Consider the following 25,030-nt stretch of genomic DNA (forward strand, 5'->3'; position numbering starts at 1 on the left):
AATCTCTGTTTTCCTTTCCTTACATGGTGTGGGGTGCGGGGAGGCATGCACATCGCCACAACACACGTGTGGAGGTCAAAGGACAACTTGCTGGAGTTGGTCCTCTCCTTCCACCATGTGGGTTCTGGGGATTGAACTTGGATCATCAGTCTTGGCAGCAAGCCTTCACCCACTGAGCCATCTCACTGGTCCTCATATTTTTCTCAGTTCTTTGAAAATGTTCCGGGACGCAGGAGTGCTCAGTGACCCGCCCCATCTTGCAGAGTCCGGTGTGGCCTGTGGCCTTGGCCCTACCAAGATGCCGCAAAGCCTGAATATCTGGGTCACCATGAAACCCTTCTGTAGCCAGGTTTACTGGGACGTTTGGGTAAGAACAGGACTAAAGACCTTCGTCCTTGCAGCCAAGCTGTAAAAGGCTCAGCCCTTCACCTGCCCAAGTCCACTCAAGATAAACCTTGCAGGATAAACTTAACCTCACTGTGTTACAATGAAATATGGAACATTGCTATACACCTGTCTGAGACATACCATGGGAAAGAAAGTTTTGTTCCATTGCTCTCTTCTTTGCTGAGAAATCTGACGCCAACCTGATCTTTCTTTTGTAAGAGAGGGCATCCTTCGGTCTGAACATTTTACTTCCACTTTCAACACAGAATGTTGTACTTTATTACACAGTGTATGCTGGAATGCTGAGTTCAATTTTTTTAATCTTTATTTTATTTCATATGTATGACCGCTTTTCCTGCCTGTATGTCTGTGCATCACATGGAGTATGGAAGAGGCCAGAAGAGCCCATCAGATCCCTTGGGGCTGGCTGTGGATGCTAGGGATCGAACCCAGGTCCTCTAGAACAGCCAGTGTAATCTCTGAACCATCTCTCTGGCACCCCCACCCCCTCGGTTGATTGTTTTATGTTCTAAGAAAGCCTTTTTGATGCTGGGTCAGTGAAATAAAAATCCCAGACCACTGCTAGAACACTTCTAAATTACAAGGTGGACACTTAAGATACAGTTGGTGGAGCTGGTGGTGCACCTTAGTAAGAGAGGGCTGGCCCAGTACCTTCAGGGTGACAGATTCAAGTCCCAACACTGGTAAAAGGCGTGGGGAGGGAGGGAGAAAAAGAGGTTGATGAGAGGGAGGGAGGAAGGGAGGGAGGGGAGGTAGAAGGGAGAGAGGGAGGGAGGGAGGAAGGAGCAGAGGTTGGTTTTAGGTGTTTTCAAAGTTGTGTTTTTATTTTGGGTAGTTCCAGTTAGCAACAGGGATCTTGTCTTTTGTTGCTGAGAACACTAATGTTACCCGTGTTGTCTTTTTCTTTTCCCTTCTTTTCCGGTGCCTCACTGATTTCCTGCCATATCTGCCTCCTCTTCCATACGCTGTAGCCCAGTCTCTAAATCTGTCATGACACTGTTCTTCTGTCTGATCACTCTCTTCCCCCATAAGCTTGCTGCATTTGCATTTGGATTTGTTTTTGCCACCCATGGCATCTTTTTCTTCTTCCACGATTGTCTGATTTATTGTAAGGATGATCTATGTCGGAATGTCATCTTAGTTTACTGTTTTGTGGTCCCAGATGCTGTTGCTCAGGGTTTAAAACAAGAGGCTAGACAGCGTCTCCTCCAGCTTGGGTTTGCTGTGGCAATGATGGCCACCTGCAGCTTCTTTGCCCATCACACACCGAGCCTTCCCTTCCAGAAGGAAGATGCTCTTCAAGTCTATGCTCTGTCCTTCAGACTTCCCAGCAGTCACTGCTCTCTGACCATGTGATCTCACACCTGTCTGCAACACCTCGCCACTGTGGTCTGAGTTCCGTGCAGCCGTGTGGCTGAGGAAAACCCTGGGGTTTTCATAGGAGTGAGGTCACAAGGGGTTTATCTGAGCAAGGAGCAGGGAAGTCTAAAAAGGAGTGAAGAGGAAGGAGGGAGGACTCAGCATCTGGACAAATATAATAGGATATGTGGACATGAGAACAAATAAAAAGGAAATTCAGGCTGGGGGTGTGGCTCAGCTAGCAGAGTGTTCGCCCAGCACACAGTGGCCATGGGATCCCCAGCACTATATAAACCAGGTGTGGTGGCACATGCCTTTAATCCCAGCACTTGGCAGATGGTGGCAGGAAGATCACAAGTTTAAGGTCACCCTCAGCTGCAAAGAAAGTTTGATGGTGGCCAGGCTGCAGGAGACCGTGCCTCAAGAAAAAAAATCCAGAATTTCTCCAAGAAACACACAATTTTGTCATTGTGTGAATTACAATGAAACAGGGAGAACCCTAAAGTGTTTAGCCTGGGCGATGGCCCAGCCGGGTGACCCGAGGCACCTAAAGACACAGGAGGGTGGAGACAGCTGGGAGGGTGACATGGGGGCTCCAGAATCTGGTTTGCAGGGAAGGATGGAAGGAGTGGTCCCAGTGTGGGCTGAGGAGGCTAAAGGCGAGGACCAAGGAGGTGTAGTCATCCAGGAAGAAAGCTGTTCCCTATTCTGCTGAGTTTGGTCCTGAAAGAGAGCTTTCTTTCTGACTTCGGAAGGGGTGTGTGTGAGCATCTTTGATGGCCACACCCTACACTGTTTTCCTGCCTCCTGAAAGATAGAAAGGAGAGGTGCAGTCCCACCCGGGACATGGCGCAGTCCCACCCGGGACATGGGCAACCACATGTCTCCAGGGAGTCCTGGCCAGCTTCGGGATGGTCCAGGACAGGACAAGAGCGTGCCACTGAGTCAGCACAGGCAAGCGGACAAGTGGGAAGTCTGGGCAGGTGGGAGGCAGCAGGCTGCCAGGGTACACAGTCATTCCAGAGGTCCCCGGGCCTGAGACAAGATTCTCTGTTCAAGTTGAGCATACCGAGGAAGAAGGGCCTCATAGACCTAGAGGGGCAGAAAGAGCAGTTCATAATGAGAATGGGGCCGGGGGATGGGAAGGGAAGTGCCTCTTACATGAGCTTGAAGCTTGCAATTTAAAAGTGTAGAATCTGAGCCTGCTGCAGTTGGTGCATGCCTTTAATCCCAACACCACAGGGGAGACAGAGGCAGGTGGGTCTCTATGAGTTCAGCCTGGTCTACAAAGCAAGTTCCAAAACAGCTAAATCTGTTACACAGAGAAACCCTGTCTTCAAAAACAAATAAGCAAACAAAAACAAAAAAAAAGTAAAAGTAAATTCTGAGGCTGGAGAGATGCCCCATGGTTTAGAACACTGGCGGCCCTTCCAGAGGACCCAGGTTTGAGTCCCAGCACCCACATGGCGACTCACTATGGCCTACTCTAGTTCCAGGGGGTCCAACACCCTCTTCTGGCCTCCTCAGGCACCAAGCAGGTGCATGGTGCATAAACATACATGTAGACAAAACACTCATACATATAAAATAAATTAAAATTTAAATAAATAAATACATATATTCATAAAACTTATTCCAAAGTTCCAAAACCAATGTGGATTATGACATCAGTAATTCCTCTAAGCAGTTATGTACTAAAATGATGACAATTTGGATACATTAGATTAAGTGAAATATATTATTAAAATTAATTTTGTTTCTATTTTTACTTCTGAAAAATGAGAAGCTGGAGAAATGGTGCAGTGAGCACATATTGTTTTTGAGGAGGACCCAGGCTCAATTCCCAGCATCCTTGGTGTCTTTGTCAGCCAAGATGTAATCCATTGTCAAGTGCCTGAGATCCTTGGCTGAAACCCTAGGATCAATCCCCAGGTTCTAGGGAGTGGGGAAGGGGCGAGGTAAAATTTCCCTCTAGTTAGGCACATCAGGTTTAATGTAGATGAGAAAGAAAACCTTGCCTTTCAAGAGAAGAAAAAAGACCCGAGCCAGACCGAGAAGGCAAACAACAAGAGAAAATCCGATGGCTTCTCACCTGGGAAGCTCCGGGGCTGGGGGTAGCAGCCAGGCTGGGATGAGGTGCTGACTTCACAACCTCTGAAAAGGCCACACCTGTCCCTCCTGCAAGGCCTAGAGGGGAAAGGTCATCTCACATTCATGCACCTCATCAATGAGGCTGACCAGCTTGTGTGACAGCCACCGCTACTGTGACAAACACTGTCAGGAGGACAGGGGAGTGCAGCTCAGCAGCAGGTGCCACCTCAACACGCGAAGACCATGACTTCAACCCAGCACCAGAACAGGAAAACCCACAAAGCGTTTAAGCCGGATTAGCCCAGTTCAGACGAGTTGGTAAAAGTCATTGGCAGCAAAACAGCTAAATACTTAAAATGCGTGTTTAGGTTTTTTTTAATTTTGCATATTGGAGAATGGCAAGTTCAAAGCCCACTTGTGTGAGACCTCACCTCAAAACAAGAAAGTATATATAATAGAAAGAGAGAGAGGCTTGTGCTATATAGCTTACCAAGCACAGACTAGCACCAGGCCCTGGGTTCAATCGCCAGTACGGGGTAAGAAGTTAACATTTAGGCGTAAATTCCCCAGTGTTCTAGCTCCATGAAGTTGTATGAGGTGATGGAAAAAGGGGGAGGAGGATAAAAGGGTTCACTCCTAAGCACGTCACCCATTTGCAGTGTTGAGAGAAGCATCAAGTTTAAGGAGATGTGTTGAGAAGCGGGGGGAAAGGGTGGAGCCCCAGATGAATCTGACAGGCATTCCCTAGCAGGCAGATGACAGGGAAAAGCAACCTAGCTGAGGGGGCTAACCTTAACCCCGAACTCTGTCTTCAAGCAGTCTGAAGTTTCAGGGAGACAGCATTCAGAGCCGGGCCTCGAGGGAGCTGTCCACGGTTCTGGACTCCCTGGCTCTGAGCCTTCACCATTGTCCTGGTTTCTTGCTGTTCTGGACTTCATCCCTAGCACTACCTTCCTCCCTACTAGCTGCTGAGACCTAGACCCACGTCTTGTGATGCCCTGTGGCCTTTTTGGTCCTTCTCTGAAGGGCTTGACTCTGATCAGGCCTCATCCAGTTTGAATCTACCTCCCTTTCTCCACTCTCACTAGACAACACAGGACAAAGGGCATGGGTTCATTTTTGCCTGCTGGGAGGGACAGAAATGAGGCTAACACTCCCAAGACCCCAGGTCCATCACCCTGGGAATGCCATCTGTGGTGGTTTGAAAGAAAATAGCCCCCAAAGGGAGTGGAACTATTGGGAGGTGTGGCTTTGTTGGAGTAGGTGTGGCTTTGTTGGAGGAAGTATCCCTGTAGAGGAGGGCTTTGAGGACTCTTACTGCTCAAGATCACTATCTCAGTGTCAGACACTGCCCAGTGTCTTGGATCACTTCCTGTTACCTGCAAGATGTAGGACTCTCAGCTACTTCTCCAGCACCGTATCTGCCAGCATGCCACCATGCTCCCAGCCATGATAATGGACTAAACCTTTGCAACTGGAAGCCACCACCTCAATTAAATGTTTTCCTTTATAAGAGTTGCCGTGGTCATGGTGTTTCTTCACAGAAATAGAAACCCTAACTAGAACAACATCCTCTCCCCTGTCCCCTCTTCTAATGCCCAGTGGTGCCTAAACACTTCCAGAGATAGCCACACCCCATCCATTGACCTACCATGAAAAGCTCGGTATGCAGAGCCCACACAGGCTGAACTGGTGGTGTCTATGACATACACAGGGGCTCCAAAAACATCTGCGAGCACCTGGGAGAGACATAGGGTACAGTGGGTGAGTGGTCACTCAGAGAGACCATTGAGAACCTTCCAGGCTCTGCTCTCTTTCCCATAGCTTCCATTCGACCATAGCTATCTTTGGAATGCTTAGCACATGGAACCGGTGACGAGACAGGATGACCCAGAGGAAGTCCCTAGGAAGGGCCAGTCTCCAGTCTGTCCCTGTACCTTTTAAAGGACAAGACCCTACCATATAGCTCCAGCCAGCCTGGAATTTACTATGTAACCAAGCTAACCTCAAACTCACCATCTTCCTGCTGAGTAAGTGTATCACAAGTATGAGCTACCATGCCCTGTATTGTTTTGTTTTGTTTCTTCAAGACAGGGTTTCTCTGTAGCTTTGGAGCCTGTCCTGGAACTAGCTCTTGTAGACCAGGCTGGTCTCGAACTCACAGAGACCCACCTGCCTCTGCCTCCCGAGTGCTGGAATTAAAGGCGTGCGCCACCACCGCCTGGCATCCTGTTCTTTTTTTCAAGACACCATCTTACTATGTAACCCTGGCTGGTGTAGAAATCACTATTTAGCTGGATGGATGGTGGTTCATGCCTTTAATCCCAGCACTCAGGAGGCAGAGGGAGGGGAATCTCTGTGAGTTCGAGACCAGCCTGGTCTACAAGAGCTAGTTCCAGGACAGGCTCCAAAACCACAGAGAAACCCTGTCTCGAAAAAAGCAAAAAAAAAAAACAAAAACAAAAACAAAAAAAAAAGAAAAACAAAAACTAACAAACAGGGGTTAGAGAGATGGCTCAGAGGTTAAGAGCATTGCCTGCTCTTCCAAAGGTCCTGAGTTCAATTCCCAGCAACCACATGGTGGCTCACAACCATCTGTAATGGGGTTTGTTGCCCTCTTCTGGCCTGCAGGCATACACACAGACAGAATATTGTATACATAATAAATAAATAAATAAATAAATAAATAAATAAATAAATAAATAAATAAATATTTTTTTAAAAAAGTAAAAAAACTAACAAACAAAAAAGAAATCACTAGAGCTAGTTCCAGGACGGGCTCCAAAGCCACAGAGAAACCCTGTCTCGAAAAACCAAAAAAAAAAAAAAAAAAGAAATCACTATTTCAATCAGGTTGCCCTAGAACTCACAGATCCACCTGAGCACTGGGATTAAAAGTGTGCACCACCATGTCTAACCCCTGTGTGTGTGTGGGGGGGGGGGCGGTTTCTCATGTGTGCAGGTACAACTGGAGGCCAGAGGTTAACGTCAGGTGTCTTCTTCAATCACTTCACCTCGCTGTTTGAGAGCCACCAGCTCACAACCGGCTAGAGTGGTAGCCAGCACTCCCTCTTGTCTCCACTACCCCGGTGCTGGGATTGCAGGGACACAGGACCAAGACTGACTTGGGGTGGTGGTAGGAATCTGAACTCAGTTCCTCATGTCTGCACAGCAAGCACTTTGCCAGCTGAGTCACCCCTAACCCTGTCCTAAACTTTTAGACTATTTATATAACTATTTTGTTTTGCTTTTTGTTAATTTGACCCAAGCTAGAGTTATCTGAAAAGAGGGAAACAGGGTTGAGAAAATATCTCCAGGAGATTAGCCTGCAGACAAGACAGTGGGGCATTTGAAATTTCTTAATTAATGATTAATGTGGGAAGGGAGGGCCCATTCCATGGTGGGTGGGGCCACCCCTGGGCAGGTGGTCTTAGGTGCTATAAGAAAGCAGGCTGAGCAAGCCATAAGGAGCAAGCCAGTCAGCAGCACCTGTCCATTCCTGCATTAGCTCCTGCCCTGACCTCCCTCAGCAATGGACTTATAAGCTCTAAGGTGAAATCAACCCTTTTCTCCCCAAGTTGCTTTTGCTCAACATCTTACAGGTACCAAGTTTATTTATTTATTTTCAGTGCTGGAAATCACACCCAGAACCTCAAGCGGCACAAGACGAATGGATGGGAGAAGACGGCTCATTCAGTGAAGAGCTTGCTAAATATGCACAAGGACCAGGTTTTAAACCCTAGAAACCCACGTAAAAACCGCTGACTGTGCAGCACGTGACTATAATCCCAGCCCCGAGGAAACAAATCCTTCAGGCTGGTTAGGCAGCCATTCTGGTCAAATCTGTGAGCACCAGGGTCGGTGAGAGACTTTGTTCTCCCAAATAAGACATCTAGTTCCTAGATGCAGTGACACAGAAGACGTTGTGGTACAGGGTCACCACCACACGTACCTGTAAGATGTCTTTATTGTGAGATGCTCCCCCTGTGGCCAGAATCTTTGTTTTGGGCACTGTAAAACAAAAGATGAAACAGAACTTAAGTGGTGGTAGCAATTCTCCCAGCGCAGAGGCCTGCCCTTCAGTCGTGGATGGCTTGTGGTGGATCTACGGCCCCTGCTGATCTCCTGGGCTGTGCAGAGACACAAAGCTTGGCTTGTGGTGGATCTACGGCCCCTGCTGATCTCCTGGGCTGTGCAGAGACACAAAGCTTGGCTTGTGGTGGATCTATGGCCCCTGCTGATCTCCTGGGCTGTGCAGAGACACAAAGCTTGGCTTGTGGTGGATCTATGGCCCCTGCTGATCTCCTGGGCTGTGCAGAGACACAAAGCTTGGCTTGTCCGTGTTAGACCCCTCATATGTGATCTGCAGTCCGTCTGCCCGGATTGTCTTTATCAACTAAAAAAAAATTAAAGTCAGAATTTGGGGTTGGGAATGTAGTTCAGTTGGCAGAGTGCTTGCCTAGCAAACACAAGGCCCTGAGTTCAACCACGAGCACCCCATTCTGCCCCACCCCCCAAAAAATAGAAAAAGGGGGAAAAATCTCCCATCATGTCAATAACAGAACAGAATTTTCTTCATTTGATAGGGGCCTTCGTGTCCAAACCGTACATTTAATTTTGTATGTACGCATCTGTGTATGTGGTTGTATGTATGTATCTGTGTATGTGGTTGTATGTAAGTATCTGTGTATGTACGCATCTGTGTATGTGGTTGTATGTATGTATCTGTGTATGTGGTTGCACATGTGGGAACATGGAGGCCAGAAGAGGGCACCGGGTCCCCTGGATCTTGAGTTACACTTGACAGGAGTGGCGGGGACTGAACTCCAGTCTTCTATAAATGCAGCAGGAAATCTTAACCACTGAGCCATCTCTCCTCCACCACCCCTTGGAAGGGATTGAAGTAGGATTTATTTTCTTGTTTGTTTGGGCTTTTTGTTTGCCAATACAGGGTTTCTTTGTAGCTTTGGAGCCTGTCCTGAAACTCGCTTTGTAGACCAGGTTGGCCTCAAACTCAGAGATCCTCCTGCCTCTGCCTCCCGAGTGCTGGAATTAAAGGCGTGTGCTACCACTGCCCGGCTTGAAGTAGGATTTCATCTAGTCCAGGCTGGCCCCAAACTCTCCATGTAGTAGAGGATGACCCAGAACTCCTGATCTACCTGAGTTCACCTCCTCCCCAAGACTAGGATGACAACTATTGACACCATTCACCCCAGCCCGACAAACAGCATTCTTTTACACTTATTTGTTTAAGCGTGTGTGCCTATTGTTGAAATGCACTTTTTATTTTTAGACACTATTAAAACTAAGCATGATGACCAACCAAGAACAAAACCTGATCTGGCCAATACACCCAACAAGTACACCTCCATGGATGGATCTTTTTGTTTGCAAGCAGAGCTTGTCTGGGAGCTGGAGCTATGGCTCAGTGCTAGAGGACCTGCCTAGCAGAACCCAAGTTCAATTCCCAGCACCCACACGGCAGCTCACAACTGTCTGTAGCTCCAGTTCCAGGGGCTTTGATGCCCTCTTCTGGCTTCTGCAGGTATCAGCCACACAAGTGGCACACAGACATCTATGCAGCCAAAAACATTCATATACATAAAATTTCATTTTTGAAATGAAAAATAAAAATAATAAATAAAAAAGGAACCTGCTGAGAGATGGCTCAGCAGATGATGGCACTTGGTGACAAGCCTGACATCCCGAGTTCAATCCCCAGGGCTCATGTTGTAGAAAGAGTGATCTGACTCCCAGAGTTGACCTCTGACCTCCACCTTCATGCTGAGTTGTACATGCCTGCCCCGTACATAAATAATAAATGTATTTTACAAATAAAAGGAATGCCCCCATCCTCACCCCCTCCCCCCAAAAAAACCCAGGATGTCTTGTTTTAAGAGGAACCCAGAAGAGCTTGCAAGGCAGGCTTGATTCTACTTTTCAGCTTGCTAAGAAAGTAAATTTCTTCACGTCCTACAGGAATTGCTTTGACCACACACCCCTCCCAGCCTCTCTGCCCTGCCTCCCCCTGCATCCTGGGCTGCTGGGATGGCCTTCCATGCCTAGATGTTCCCTACTTATGATCCAAAGACCCCTGCTGGGCAATTAGAGCCAGCTTCTGTGCCCTGATCACACAGCCTCATTTCTCAAAGACTACGTTCCCAGGATGGTTAGATGAGGGAGTACATAGAAATTATTTTACTTATTTTAATATTTGTATTAAAAACTCAGGTATTGGCACACACTTCTAACCCCAGTACTTGGGGAAGTAAGAAGGGTCAGGAGTTCAAGGTCACCCTCAGCTACAGAGCAAGCTCAAGAAATCCCTAGTAGTGGGATTGCACGTATGAGCTGGCATGTTCATTTCATATGGTGCTGGGGATGGAACCAAGGCCTTGGGTTAGGCAGGCATCTTCCACCGGAGCCACACCCACCTCCAACTATCCTGGTTTAGCAGCAGTGGGTAGTGTCTGCACTGGGTCTGAACCCCATCTTCCTTTGCTCAGTGCCAGTCTGTGCCACCAACAAGAGTGTAATTAAGGGGGGTCCACTCCACTTCTGTGTGGTAACCTATCCTATGAATACACATAAGGTCTACATTTTTTTTGTTTGTTTTCTTTTGATTTCTGTTTTGTTTTGCTGAGACAGTCTCTCTGTGTCGCCTGCCTGGTCTAGAACTCGGAGATCTGCCTGCCTCCACCTCTCAAGTGCTGGGATGAATGACAGATGCCCCCAGACCCCGTCATTCTGTCTATTCTCAATAGATACTAGATTGCTTTCATTTCGGGGCCTAGTAAGGGAAGGGCCACACTGAATGTTCTCACAGACACTTTCTTTTCATAATGAACATACATGTATGTTGCTGTGCGTGCTCACATAAGAATAAAATTGTTGGCATGGAGTACATTCAGTTTAAGTAGATGCTGTCTTCCAGGTTTCCCGAGGCTCCTTTTACTTGGTTGGTTCAAAGACAATAAAACATTCTACACAGAACCTGAACTGGTCACGAAACCCTCCTACGGGCACTCCTAAGCAGACAGGCTTCATGGGAATTTTGTTATCGCTATTGTTTATTTGTTGAGACAGGATCCGGCTACGTAGCCCTGCCTGACCTCGAACTCACAGATCCACCTGCCTCTGCCTCCCTAATGCTGGGTTTCAACTGGACACTAGTGGGCTTGTACAGTTTTGTAAAACCCTTATAATAGCCCAACTCCATCAGCAGTGGGGAATCACTGAGCCCTGGGACCCGCTTGCTCTGCAGCTAAGTTCTTAGGAATCCCTTCCCCAAGCCGTGGCTCTGCCCTCTCCAACCAGCCCTGTGAGTGTTGGCAGTGGTACTACATGACCATTTTTCCTGGTCCAAGCTGTCACAGCCCCAGAACACAGCCCTTCTACCTGTACTGTCCAAATCCCCAAGTTCAGAGCTCAGGATGTGTATCTGCTGGTAGGACCTGGGGGGCCCCGGAGGACCTCTCCTAATGCCTACAGCGTATGACCAAGAGATCAGGTAAGCAGTGACAGAGCAGAGAAGCAGGTCACGTGACCTGCTGCTGCACACCTGCTCACGCGTGCCTGGATCACTCCCTCACCCTACCTTCTCCTGACCGCATTCGGTGATGACTTGATCTCTTGGCCTCAGCTCTTGACCTCAGCCCCTCCCCAGCCCCAGAATGCACCCAGCTGGCCGCTCACTTACTGACTCGGTAGCCTAGCCCTTCTGCGTGGATTCTTTTGGCCATGAACTGTCCTTCGATCAGTGCCCGAATCTCCACATCCCCAGGGAATGCTGAGACCTGTTTACAGAGAGTAGGCACAGCGTGAGGGACTGTGAGCGTTCTTGTGTATGTACAAGTGTGCTCGTGTGTGTGTGAACGCACGTGCATGAGTGTGCATCATGCACAAGTGAACATTCACACATGTGTAAGTGATCTTTAACCACCAATTTCACCTGTCACATCTTCACACGGGCACAGCCCTCACATGCACCCCTCACCTGTGTGCCACTCTGAGGTGTCCGTGACATCACGGTGCTTGATTTCAGGCAGCCAAGGGCACAGCTTCTGACTTAAACATTTCCCCTAGACCTCGACGAGCATGTGGATCTTCTTGTTTCGTCCTCTTTCCTAACCTAGGGCTACAATGGTGGAACCTGGTTTTCAAGGTCACATGAGCAGATTAGGTTGTCGGGGCCAAGGATTCGGAGTTCATGTCTGATGAGTGACAGCCATGAACTTATCCTGAGTATCCACAATGACAACTGTGAAGCATCAAGACAGCTCTGATGGGAGTCACCCCAGGCTGAGGCCTGACCTCCAGCCCCTCGGATCAAGAAGTAAATCTGCCATTCTCTCTCACTGCTCTTGCAGAGGACTCGGGTTCAGTTCCCAGTACCCACAAGGCAGCTCACAAACATCTGTAATTCCAGTTCCAGGGTATCTAGTGTCCTTTTTTGATCTCTGAAGTCACCAGGCACACATGATGTGCATACATCCACGCAGGCAAACAGAAAATAAGCAAATATAGAAAAAAACCACTCATAACCGACCAAGTGAATGAATGAATGAATGAATGAATGAATGAATGAAGAACACAAGTTTTTCCTTGAGCCTCCAACCTGATGACCAGGATGAACTTCCTCTACTTTTTGTCTGTTTGGTTTTTTTTTTTTGAGACTGGGTCACTCTACACAGTCCTGGCTGTCCGGGAACTCGCTCTACAGACCAGGCTGGCCTTGAACTCACAGAGATCTGCCTGCCTCTGCCTCCCAAGTGCTGGGATTAAAGGGGTGCACCACCGCCCCGAAAACTTTCTACATCCTACCCAAAGCATTCTATGGAATGTGTAAGCCTTAGTCTGCAACACCGAAGCCGTGTCCCCTGACTAGTACAGCATTAGAACATCTCACACCAAGGTTCCCCGACAGCCACTGGGCTCACAAGCATCCTCCAGCTCCTACCTCCAAAACATGGTGTCAACTCACTGCAACAACCAGAAAAATCCATCCCAAACAGGGACTCTCCCAGGAGGGGCCCCATGGAAATGAAAGAAAAGTGGCTTTTGTGACAAGGGCCTTGGTTTGAGCTTCCTCCACCACCTGTGACCCTGTGACTTTGGGAGGGCACTGAGGCCTCAGCTTCCCCTTCTGTAAAAAGGATTCATCATCCCTTCATTACAGAGTTGCTTAGAGAAAGAGGATGATGCTGGGAAGCCAATGGTGCTCAGCGAATGTTCCCGTCTCCCCCTCAGGCTCTTCCCACCAGGAAGAAACTCCTGCCTTCAGGACCCAAGGGCTACTGGGAGGCGGAGGGTAAGGCCACCAAGGAGATACCCAGTGACACCAGTCTGGGAGCAGACAGTAGATCACAGCGTACTCTGGTCCCCTGCATTCCTCCTTGGAGGAGGGACAGGGTCTGTCAACCCCTGCTGAGCCCGCAGCCTCAAGAATGGACCTGAGCACACATGTACGCAAGCAGATGAGTAAGCCCTACAAACAGGATGCTCTGAGGCCAGCTTTTAAACAGAGCACTGACACCGGAGTCAATGGAAACCCATAGCGTATAGGGCTGGGGTGTTAGCTGAGCACTTAGAAGACCTGCGGTGTGAACAAGAGGGCCTAAGTTTGGAACCATAGAGCCCTCAGATACGCGAGGTGGGCAGGGTGGCTTGCCTGTAGCTCCAGCCTCAGAAGGTAGAGACAGAGAATCCCCTGAACGGTCTCCGGGGATCGTTGATTGAGAGAACCTGTCTCAATGAATCAGGTGGAAGAGCAACTCAGGGAGATTCCCAGTGTCAACCTCGGGCTGCCTGCCACATGCATGCACACCCAGCAACACACATGCAAACATACATGCACACCACACATATATACACATGAAAAGAAAACCAAAAACATAAGTACCTCAATGTTTTCTGCGTTAAACCTATGACGTCCCATAATTCCAGGGGTGATCTCCATTACATCGAAATAGAAACCTGACATGGAACCAAGAAGGGATTAGCTGTCAGCAACCCAGAACAAAGAACAACTTCTTACAAGACTTCACAAAGGACGAGGCAAAGTTACCTCAGGCTTCTCCGTCCCCTCGAGGAGCCCTGTGGTATCCTCAATCCTTTCTCTCCAGTAGAACAGAGGGGACTGGGAAGGCTTAGCTGTCCTGAGGTAACTCTTCCCCCTTTCCCTTGGCAGCTCACTAACCCCAGCCCCAACCGAGGTGTGCTCAGGAGACGTGGCCCTTCCTTCCTCAGGAGGTAGCCTGAGTGCTGCATCCTATCTCACACAGCCTTGTATCTGGAGCAGGAAGCTGCACACTGAGAAGCAGCAGGGCACAGAAGACCCTGGGGCGGCCAACTCATTCCCTAGGGGCTTTGATGGGGTGGTGGATACAGCTATAGTCTAACCTTTCACAGCCAAGAGCAGCCTCATGACCCCACCCTCAGAACCTGGGGCCCACAGTAGTGTAGGCAGAAAGGACCCCCCCAAAACCTCTCCAGGCCCCCAACTCATGGCACTCTAAGTCTTCCATTCCCTGTACACAGGCACAGCCTACCCAAGTTGCCCTTGTTCCCCATCTCTGTGGACTGCAGGGCTTTAGAGAACTTGTTCCAGGAACCAGAAGCAGACTCATCTCTGATCTTCTCTCTCATAAGGGAGCCATTCTTAAAGCTGCAGAAACACACACAGGATGAGTCCTGGGCTCTTGTGGTGGTGCTTGAACCCAAGTTCTCCATGTGCTAGGCAAGGATTCTACCACTGGACTTTATGTGCAGACTGGACCCAGGGATTTGGAAGAGTCCCGGGCAGTGGGTCTTCAGGTCACGCTAGACCGCAACCTCTGGGTTCGGTTGTGCCTGTCTGCACCTCCCTCCCCTGATGGAGGAAGGTCATTGGTTAATTAAATAAAGAAACTGCTTGCCCTGATAGGTTAGAATATAGGTGGGTGGAGTAAACAGAACAGAATGCTGGGAGGAAGAGGAAGTGAGCTCAGAGACCCCATGCTCCCCTCTCCCGGGCAGACGCGATAGCTCTGCTCTCTGAAGCAGATGCGATGGAGCAAGCCACCAGGTCAGACAGCTGAATCTTTCCCGGTAAGAGCACCTAGTGGTGCTATGCAGATTATTAGAAACGGGTTAGGCAAAATATGAGAATTAGCCCATAAGAGGCTAGAGCTAGTGGGCCAAGCAGTGTTTAAAAGAATACAGTTTCCGTATAATTATTTCGGGTAAAGCTAGCCATGCGGGCAGCCGGGTGCCGGGAAAGTAGCCCCACTGCTCCTACTACTACACTCCCCCGACCCAGAGAGTCCAGGATTACCACAGAAGTGCCATGTAGTGTTGTACATCGACGGGATTGCAGAAGATGTGGCCTTCCAGGGCAGGCGTGGGCTCTTGGAGCCAGAGAAATAGGGTGTCGCTGGTGCCCAGGCTGACCTGAGGAGAGCAGAGCGCGAAGGGTGAGGTGCCTACGGTGGCTACCAATGCTCCCTTTCTGCCAGGGATGCACGCCACATCCTGCCACCCCTTCACCCAATCACTCCATTCCTCACACTGCAGGTGACAACTGCCACTTCCTCAGAGACACTTCTTCTTGACTCTCCCCATACCAGATGAGGTAAAGTTACAACCCAGATCCAGGTTCTCATGAACACCATGACTACCTTTCTAGAACTTAATACAAAATCATCAAAATAATGGTTCCCCAAATGGCTTCCCTGCTAGGTGTAGAAAGCCATAGAATAAACATTCCCATGTACTTGGGAGTCCACAGCGCCGGCCCACGTCCAACACTTTCACACCACACCCAGCAGGCAAGGGCCATGCTTGACATCAGAGAAAGGCAATGACTAGCTAAGGTTAGACCGTGGGACACCATGCTCTTTAGAGGCAGCAGCCCCTTTGATGTGTAGCAAACACGTAGCTGAGCACCATGGCCCCCAGGACAGAAAGTCTAGGAGTGAGGAGCTGCCTTACCGCAATGTCACCTTCCTCTAGCCTCATGCCCGCCAGCGATGCTGAGGGTGGGAGGGAAATTCCAGGTTAGCAGGAGTCACGTGATCCACAGAGCAAACTGCAATAACCGCCCAGACAGCAGCACAGACATTAACCGACAGTTCAGCAAGCAGAGGGTTCCAGGAGCCCCAAAGGTGACAGGGGTCAAAGGATGAGCTGCTCTAGCCAAGGCCCCCGATTTGGGTTGAAAAATCTGTTTTCTCAGGGATTGAAACCCCACCCCTACCCGGTTCTCCAAGAAGTCCAGAGAACCAAGCAGACCGGACATACGTGACAGGGAAGCCCAAGGAGAGGCTGACTCTATGAGGTCTTCCAGGACGAAGGAAGGGCTGAGGTCATGGTGACTGCCCTACCCCCAGACATAGGGTCCCCAGCAGCAATCTTTCTGTGCCCCCATTGCTGATACACCCCACCTCTGAAGAAGACATGGCACAGAGCTGGTGCCCACTAAATGTCAAATGAAGGAGAAATGGGACAGGGACAGACACGTGTGAACTCGTCTAGAGGGCTGGGCTTCAAGGCTGTGCGCATGTCCAAGCACTGAAGACAACAAGGCAAAGCTTCCTCAAGGCAAAGAGTAGAGTGGCCTCCTGGTCTTTCTTCAGAGACCAGAGTGATGCATGATTCTCCTCTGTATGCTGTAAATATGTTTGATTGCCGTTGGTTAATAAAGAAGCTGCTTTGGCCTATGGCAGGGCAGAATAGAACAAGGTGGGAAAACTAAACTGAATGCAGGGAGAAAGAAACTGGAGTCTGGCAGACGTCATGTAGCTGCCGAAAGAGAAAGATGCCAGAACTGTACTGGTAAGCCACAGCCTCTTGGCAATACATAGATGAATAGAAATGGGTTAATTTAGATATAAGAGCTAGCAAGGAATATGCCTGAGCCCTTGGTCAGTGTTGTAATTAATACAGTTTTTGTGTGATTATTCAGGTCTGGGTGTCTGGGAAATAAAAGTGAAGTCTCTGTCTACACCAGAGGTCTTGAGAGTCCATGAAGGAGAAGAGGCAAGGTGGGGGGGGGCACAAGAAGTAAACTGTGTTTATGGATCTAATGACCTCAAAACAGTGCCCTTGGAGAAGCCGAGATAGTAGCTGGAATAGGAAGGAGGAAGGATAGAGAGATATCTGCCTTTTTATTATTATCAACATTTCCCTTTATTTTACAGACCAACCACAGACTACCATCTACTCCTTCCCCATCCACCTACTCCTCTTCCATCTCCACTCAGGAAGGGGAAAGCTTCCCATAACGACCCTTTTTACACCCACCAACCTTCACGGAGACAGCACAGGCCTGATCTCATGCCCGCGCAGGTGGTCAGGACCAGGCTGGGGTTGAGACAGAGTCAGATTTCAGAGGGAAAGAAAACACCACAGAAGGCTTCATCAAGAAGCTGGACTGTGGTCTGAGCGTGGTGGCATACCTTTATACCCCCAGTGTTGGTCCCAGCATTGGAGAGGTGGAGACATAATAGATCTTCGAGGCTCTACCACAAAGTGGCCTACTCTAACTGAGGGTTCCAGGTTAGTGAGAAACCCTACTTTAAAAAAGGAAGGTAAGCAGCATATGAGGCATGGCAGACAGCAGAGATTATCCTCTGGTCTATATATGCACACACACGCGTGCACATGCATCTGCACACACACACGTGCACATGCATCTGCACACACAAGTGCACCTGCACACACAAGTGCACCTGCATACACACATGAGAGAGACATGAACAAGAAGACGAGTGTAATTCTTTAAAAGTCCAGTATGAACAAGGTGTGGTGGCTCATATCTGTATGCCCCATACCCAGGGAGGGAGGACTGATGAGGACCTGAGGTCAGTCTGGGCTACACAGGAAGATCCAGGCTTTCAGAGGGAGACCCCATCTCAGTTAGATATCTATGGAGAAAGGCAGGAAGTCCAGCAAACCAACAGTCACTTGGAGAGCAACTCCTCCTGAGGCACTTACCTGGGTTGTCCCCAGTGAAGGCCACCACTTTGCATGCCGGAGGGAATCCATAGCGCTGGACATAGTAGGAAGAAATGGCTCCCTAGGGAGAAAGAGAACCTGTGTTCTGCTGATGTAACCACAGCCTGCTCAGCACAGCCATGCTCACCACAACCCAGGAGACCCCTGGCTCCAGGTCACTGGAGCTGAAGAATCTTCTCAGGCCATGAGGATGCTGTGAGCATCTGTGGCAGAGCCTGGAGCACCATCATCCTTCCCAGCCACACCCAGCAGAAGGAGCCCAGAACAGGTATGGAACCACAGGCCTGAGGTCACCTAGAGAATCATAGGAGTCTGAGATTGAGGGTAGTTAGAACATAGCGATCTCTAACTTGTACCTACTTTGTGAACACCAAATTCTGGATACAATGTTGAAGAAAGTAACATTGGGAAGCAAGCTCACAGATACAGCAAATGCCTTGCTTCCTTGTTTATTATGCCAGCAACCAGACTAGAATAATCAGATAGGCAAGTACATAGAACAATGTTCTAAAAAAAAAAATAACCTCAGGGTTAGCCTGGGCTACAAAGCAAGTTCAAGGCAAGCCTGAACTAGATAGCATACTCAAGGCCAACCTGGACCACATGAGACTGTCTTAAGAAAAAGGGGGTAGATTAAGGGTGTAGTTCATCTGTCAGAATGCTCAACTAGCCTGCATAAAACACTGGATTTGAACCCCAGCACCCTGTAAAACCAGGCATGGCAAGGGGGCTGGAGAGATGGCTCAGCGGTTAAAAGCACTTAGTGCTACAGCAGAGGACCTGGGTTCCGTTCCCAGCACCCCATGGTGACTCACAACCGCTCATAACTCCAGTTTCAGGGAATCTTCTGACTCTGTGGGTACTGCATGCACATGGTGAATGCACATACATATAGACAACCACTCTCACACGCAAAATAAATTAATCTTAAAAAAATTTTAAGACAGACATAGTGCTGTACATGTAATCTTAGCTCTCAGAAAAGGTTAAGGCCAGCCTGGGCTACACAGCAAGTTCTGGGCCAGCCTGGGATTCCAGAGGTCCTGTCTCAAAAATTAATAATAATAATAAAACTAAAGAAAATTAACCAAAAATTAGCAATTTATGGTAGGGGACTCCTTTAAAACAAGAGCAGAGATCATCTCTTCCCAAAGAGATAAATATTATATAGAAAAAAGTTAGAAAAGGCAGGGCATGGTGGTTAATGCCTATAATCCCAACACCTAGGAAGCTGAGACAGGAGGATGGTCATAAATTCAAGACCAGTCTGGACTACACAGCATTAGGTCAGCATGGGCTACAAAATAAGATTGCCTCAAAGAAACAATATTTTTTTTCTTTTGTTTTGTTTTTTGAGACAGGGTTTCTCTGTGTAGCCCTGGCTGTACTGGAATGTACTTCATAGACCAGACTGGCCTCAAACTCACAGAGATCTGCCTGCCTCTCCCTCCCGAGTGCTGGGATTAAAGGTGTGCACCATCACCACCTGGCAAGAAACACGTTTTTAAAGAATTTTCCCCCAGTGTAGGGGAAGACATCTTGGTTCCAGCCATGTTTGTTTCCATCACAACAAGCCATCCCCTGGGAAAAGAAACATCTTGACCTGGGTTGCCTCAGAAGCCAGGGAGTGATGGGCCTGCAAGCAGGTTACCTTGGAGGAGTGACCTAGGAGACTCGAGAAATCAAGAGTCCACTGTCCCATTGGGCACCCCAAAGGCCACAGAGGCTGAAGCCACAGAGGAATCTCTGGAAGCTGGGATTGGTCCTGTGGATGGTCTCTCTGGGTACAAGTCAGAGGCAGTCACTCACCCACTGGTTCCCATGCCTCTTTGATATGGCTGCCCTACACACTCATAGGACACAGGAGTCAGGGACGTCCAATACAGAAAGTATGGCTCCAGCAGGGGTGACGCCTGCATGAAGCCACCATGACTTTTGATGCACGGTTTGTTAGTAAAAAATGCATTCTTCAGAACTGGTTCTTTCCGATTCCTCCAGCACTCACCTCTGAAAATGACTCCCTTAGATGCATTCTTGGTGTAGGGAGAGCAAAGCCTTAGACAAAGACTTGGTCTCCATTTCACATAAAACAAAAGGCCACGGATCGCAGTAGCATTCCAGGGGTTCAGTGTACAGACAAAAAACAAAAATAAAAGCGAAATTTCCACACTTCAACAATCAGGCCACATCCACTTACTCGGGGCTTGACCCATCGTGAGCCATGATATCTTATATACAACTGAAGCCTAACTTCCTGGTTGTTTGTTTTTGGAGACAGGGTCTCCCTGTGTGGCTCTGGCTGTTCTGGCACTTGCTATGTAGACCAGGCTGGTCTGGATCCACCTGCTTCCACCCTTCGGTGCTAGGATCAAAGGCCTAGGCCACCACCCATGCTTGAATCCTACTTTTTTTTTTTGAGACAGGTTTCTCTGTGTAACCCTGGCTGTCCTGGCTGTCTTGGAACTAGCTCTGTAGACCAGGTTGGCCTTGGATCCACCTGTCTCTGCTTCCATTAAGGCCCAATGAAAGCCTAATTCTTAACGAACATGGCATGTTACAAATGCCCCAGTCTCAAATAAAACAATGTATGCTGTAACATTCGTTGCTCAGCAAGGTAACTTGGTATCCGCCTGTCCACCTTGATGGGGACCCCACACAATGGGACAAGAGCTAACTCCCGCTGGCTGCAGTCTGAACTCCCATGGTCTTTCAGCAGCGGGATCCTATGAGGACACTGGGCCTCTGTGTTTTAATTAATTCTCCCTTGGTTTATGCCTTGGTAATTTTTTATGTCCGCACCACTGTCTGGCCTTCTGTGCTGTTTCAAACAGAAGCTGTCAGTTATCTGTTTGCCTTTTCTGTCTTTCTGGCTTGCGGCATCCACGCCTTTGGGTCTTGCACTGTAGGCTTCTCTGGGCAGGATTTCTCTCCCTTCAGCTCTGTGTACTGGCTTCACAGAATACCTGGGGAACAGTGGTTTGGTGTTCTGCCCACGGTAACAAGTCAGTGAGAATCTTACGGGAAAACAGTGGCTATGCCTGAGCGTGGCAACAGCCCATCTTCCTGGTGGCCCATGACGGTGACCCAAGGCTCCTCCTTCCTTCACTATCAGCCATCTGTCCCATACGGGATTCTTTTTTATTGTTCTGGCTTCATATGTGTGTCATGTGTATCAAAAGACACCATGGACCCTCTTTACTCTCATGTCTCCTCTGTATAGGCAAGAACAGGGCTGGCCAACCGGATCACACTTGGGTGTTCAGTCCATATCCACTCCAAATGGGAGGCACTATACTCGTGGTCAAGTGCCCTTAACTTACTAGTGTGTCCAACCACCATCCAAATACACTACGTCTCATCTCACATGCACAGGAGCCTTGTAAGAGAGACAGGATTATTCCCAGATGAGGAAGCGGGACACTGATTAAACAGAAGCAGGCTGGGCTAGGTACGGTGGCACACATCTTCAACCTCAGCACTGGGGGGCAGAGGCAGGTGGGTCTCTGCGCACTCTAGGCCAGCCTGGTTCCAGGCCATCAAGGCCTCTATAGAGACCCTGCCTCCAAACAAAACAAAGCAAAACCAACAGTGAACCATAAGCAGGCAGGCCTGAGCAGAGCCGGGGTTTAGTCTAGGTCAGTGTGATGTCAGCGCCTGTGGTCTATCAGGTCCTTAGCGCTTCTGTTTCCCAGAGCCTGCCCGCTGCCCTCTTCCATGCCAGTGCCCAGAACCTCAGCACGGTGCACTTTTACCCCTAGGTGTGTTTGGAAATCTAGCTCTGCTGTGGACAAGTCCCTAATCCAGATAGTCAGATATTCTGACTAATGTCAAATGTTGATTTTAGGTTTAAGTAAAGTGTGTGTGCATGCACATGTGTGTGTGTGTGTGTGTGTGTGTGTGTGTATGTGTGTGTGTATGGATGGATGTGCATGGATGTGCACACCCTCCTAGGCTCCACCAGAGTGCCAGTACCCCGCAGGCACCATCACTGAAAAGAGGATTTACCACAACTGAGCACGAAGGGACTGGTGAGCCGAGTTTCTCCTCCAAACGGGGGGCACAGGCACCAAGGCAAGCTTGGGACCAGACTTTTTCCTGGATCTTCAACAAATTCATTCCAGAACCTAAGCAAGGACGGAAGAAGGAAAAAGAAATAAAAATAAAAACATCTGGAGAGCCGTGTGTGTGTGTGTGTGTGTGTGTGTGTGTGTGTGTGTGTGGTGGTGGTGGTGCACGCCTTTAATCCCAGCACTTGGAAGACAGAGGCAGGCAGATCTCTTGTGAGTTCGAGGCCAGCCTGGTCTACAAGAGCTAGTTCCAGGACAGGCACCAAAGCTACAGAGAAACCCTGTCTCAAAATCAAACAAACAAACAAAAACAAAACATCTGGAGGCTGGGGCATTGGCGGAGGTGGTGAAACTGGCAGAGAGAGCTAGTTGTCTAGTGTAAATGTATGGCCGGGTCTCTTTCTTTGTTTTTGCTTTTTAAGATTTATTTACTTGTGTATGAATGTTTGCCTGCATGTATGCCTGTGCACACACATTTGCAGTGCCAGTGGAAGGCAGAAAAAATGTCATATGCTCCTGAAACTGGAGTCACAGATGGTTGTAAGCTGTCATGAGTGCTGGGAACGGAGCCCAGGGCCTCTACAGGAGCTCTGAGCCATCTCTCCAGCCCTGTGGCTGGACCGATTTAATCGCCGAAGGAAGGCAACACACTTTGACCCCCTTCGACCCAAAGCCAGGAGGCAGCAGGGTCCATGTAAATATACCATGTCTCTACCTCCTCCAAATACTCTCCGCAGACACTTGTCACATGGAAGCCTGAAAATCTGCTGTTCTGAGGCCCCCTCCCTCCCTCTCTCCCTCCCTGCAGGCCCCTCTCTCATTGCCCCCTCCCTCCCTCTCTCCCTCCCTGCAAGCCCCTCTCTCATTGCCCCCCTCCCTCCCTCCTTGCAGGCCCCTCTCTCATTGCCCCCTTCCTCCCTGCAAGCCCCTCTCTCATTGCCCCCTCCCTGCAGGCCCCTCTCTCATTGCCCCCTCCCTCCCTCTCTCCCTCCCTGCAGGCCCCTCTCTCATTGCCCTCTCCCTCCCTCCCTCCCTGCAGGCCCCTCTCTCATTGCCCCCCCTCCCTCCCTACAGGACCCTCTCTCACTCCCTACAGGCCCCTCTCTCATTGCCCCCTCCCTTCCTGTCATCAACTACCTTACAGAGGGACTTTAGAAGCCTCCTGCCAAAGGTCTTGTACAAGATTCTGAAGCAGATCCCGCAGCTCCAGTGAAGCCTTCAGATGCCTGCAGCCCTGGCTGCCAATTTGCCAACAATGGGAGTGATCTTGAACTAGGACCAACTAGTCCAGCTACTGCTACATTCCGGACTAAGGGACCCTCAGGTAACAAGGGAGAACTTAAACATTTGCCATCTTAAGCCAGTAAGTGATGGGGACACTTGTTATACACCAGAAGATAACTAATACTCCTTCCTTCTTGGAATGATAAGACAGCCGCCTGACTGGCATCCATCCAGGCTGGATGAGGCGTGTGCAGTGCCCATGGCCGCCCTGCATGTGAACAGCATCTTTACATGGGCTGAAGCTTACCATCACTGTAGTCGATGGGCGAGTACCCACCCAGGAACAGCGAAGCAGCAAAACTACTGACCAAGGAAATCCTCTGGAAGAGAAGGGAGCAGGGTGAGAAAGGACTCCCTTCCACACACCCTAAGCTACAGTACGCTTTCTGTGCATGCGTCCGTGTACACACACACAGAGAGAGAGAGAGAGAGAAAGAGAGAGACAGAGAGAGAGAGAGAGACAGAGAGAGAGAGAGACAGACAGAGAGAGAGACAGAGAGAGAGAGAGACAGACAGAGAGAGAGAGAGAAGAAGAAGAAGGAGGAGGAGGAGGAGGAGGAGGAGGAGGAGGAGGAGGAGGAGGAGGAGGAGGAGGAGGAGGAGGAGGAGGAGGAGGAGGAGGAACGGAAGCTGAAACTTCAGCAGGGAGTGATAAAGACTAAGTATCCATTCAGGCCACAAAACTATCATGATTGATAACAACAAAAGTCAGAGCCCTGTGAACATGTCCCAGGTAGGGAGGCTAGTTTTCCACCTGGAATCCATTCGTACACCCTCAATTCCTCACTCCACTTCCATGTCTTTGGCATTTGGTCACAGAGAAGTGGATGTGTGGCCACAGAACACAGAATGAGGCAAGATTCTCAAGACTACCACAAGTTTAAAGACAAAATGACACCCCACCCACCAAGAAACTCCAACACCCGGTCACGTCCCCAAAAGAATCACCGATGAACTGTAAGCATGAGCCTCAGAATCTTTAGAGAGGGAGCCAGCACCTCTAGTCCCCATTGGGACAAATGCCTTGATCCACACCTACACCTTCAGGAGGGTTTTCATTCCTCAGTGGCTAACGCTGCAGAGTAATCTGGAAGCTGGAATCATTAAGTAATATAAACTGCAGCCAGGTATAGTGGTATCGTCCTGTGTTCTTAGCACTAGAGGGAGAGGCAGGGCTTTGAAGGCAACCTGGTCTATACAGTGAGTTCAAAGCAAAACCCTGTCCCAGAAACCACACTCAAAAGAAAGTAAATAAGTAAAAAGAATGAGCCGGCGGTGGTGGCGCACGCCTTTAATCCCAGCACTCGGGAGGCAGAGGCAGGCGGATCTCTTTGAGTTTGAGGCCAGCTTGGTCTACAAGAGCTAGTGCCAGGACAGGCTCCAAAGCTACAGAGAAACCCTGTCTCGGAAGAAAAAAAAAAGTAAAAAGAATGAATGTTTATAACTCTTATGAGTTTGCCAGACTTGTACAAAAGCACAGTATGTAGTTGGTTGTGGAAGCCAGGCTTCAGGATGGTCCCTGATGATCGTGACTGACCCACGTGACCACTCCAGGTACCAGCAGCACCGCCCCTGAGCTGGAGCTCTGGACTGAGCAGAGAGGAAAAGGTGATCTGGGCATCGACATTCATCTCGCTCCGCTTCCTTTAGGGTTCCTTATCTTATGTATCCTTTATCTTATGTATCCGAGCCTTTGTCTGCAGGCATCTATGCTGGCACCACACAGCATATGTGTGCCTGGTGCTCACAGAGGCCGGAAGAGGATGTCCAAGCCCTGGAACTGGAGTGACAGATGGCGGGAAGCTGCCATGTGGGTGCTGGGAACT

General features: G+C 49.2%; 1 protein-coding gene across 4 annotated transcripts in view; it reads right to left on the reverse strand.

The window, feature by feature from the left end:
* Positions 1–694: 694 nt before the first annotated feature.
* Positions 695–25,030, reverse strand: part of Xylb (xylulokinase) — a 36,761-nt gene continuing 12,425 nt past the window's right edge. For 2 of the 4 annotated variants that reach the window (XM_075964180.1, XM_075964178.1), the window contains 12 exons: positions 23,452–23,524; positions 21,859–21,977; positions 17,833–17,914; positions 15,829–15,869; positions 15,173–15,288; positions 14,409–14,524; positions 13,760–13,833; positions 11,558–11,654; positions 7,811–7,869; positions 5,510–5,597; positions 3,860–3,954; positions 695–2,859 (listed from right to left, as the gene is read on the reverse strand). In XM_075964180.1, the coding sequence (XP_075820295.1) occupies positions 2,782–2,859; positions 3,860–3,954; positions 5,510–5,597; positions 7,811–7,869; positions 11,558–11,654; positions 13,760–13,833; positions 14,409–14,524; positions 15,173–15,288; positions 15,829–15,869; positions 17,833–17,914; positions 21,859–21,977; positions 23,452–23,524 (1,038 nt within the window). In that variant the 3' untranslated portion in view covers positions 695–2,781. The remainder of the gene's footprint in view (positions 2,860–3,859; positions 3,955–5,509; positions 5,598–7,810; positions 7,870–11,557; positions 11,655–13,759; positions 13,834–14,408; positions 14,525–15,172; positions 15,289–15,828; positions 15,870–17,832; positions 17,915–21,858; positions 21,978–23,451; positions 23,525–25,030) is intronic. The other 2 variants (XM_075964181.1, XM_075964179.1) reach the window with 2 other exon arrangements.

This window comes from Microtus pennsylvanicus, chromosome 3, assembly GCF_037038515.1.
Source record: "Microtus pennsylvanicus isolate mMicPen1 chromosome 3, mMicPen1.hap1, whole genome shotgun sequence".
Classification (NCBI taxonomy): Eukaryota; Metazoa; Chordata; class Mammalia; order Rodentia; family Cricetidae; genus Microtus; species Microtus pennsylvanicus.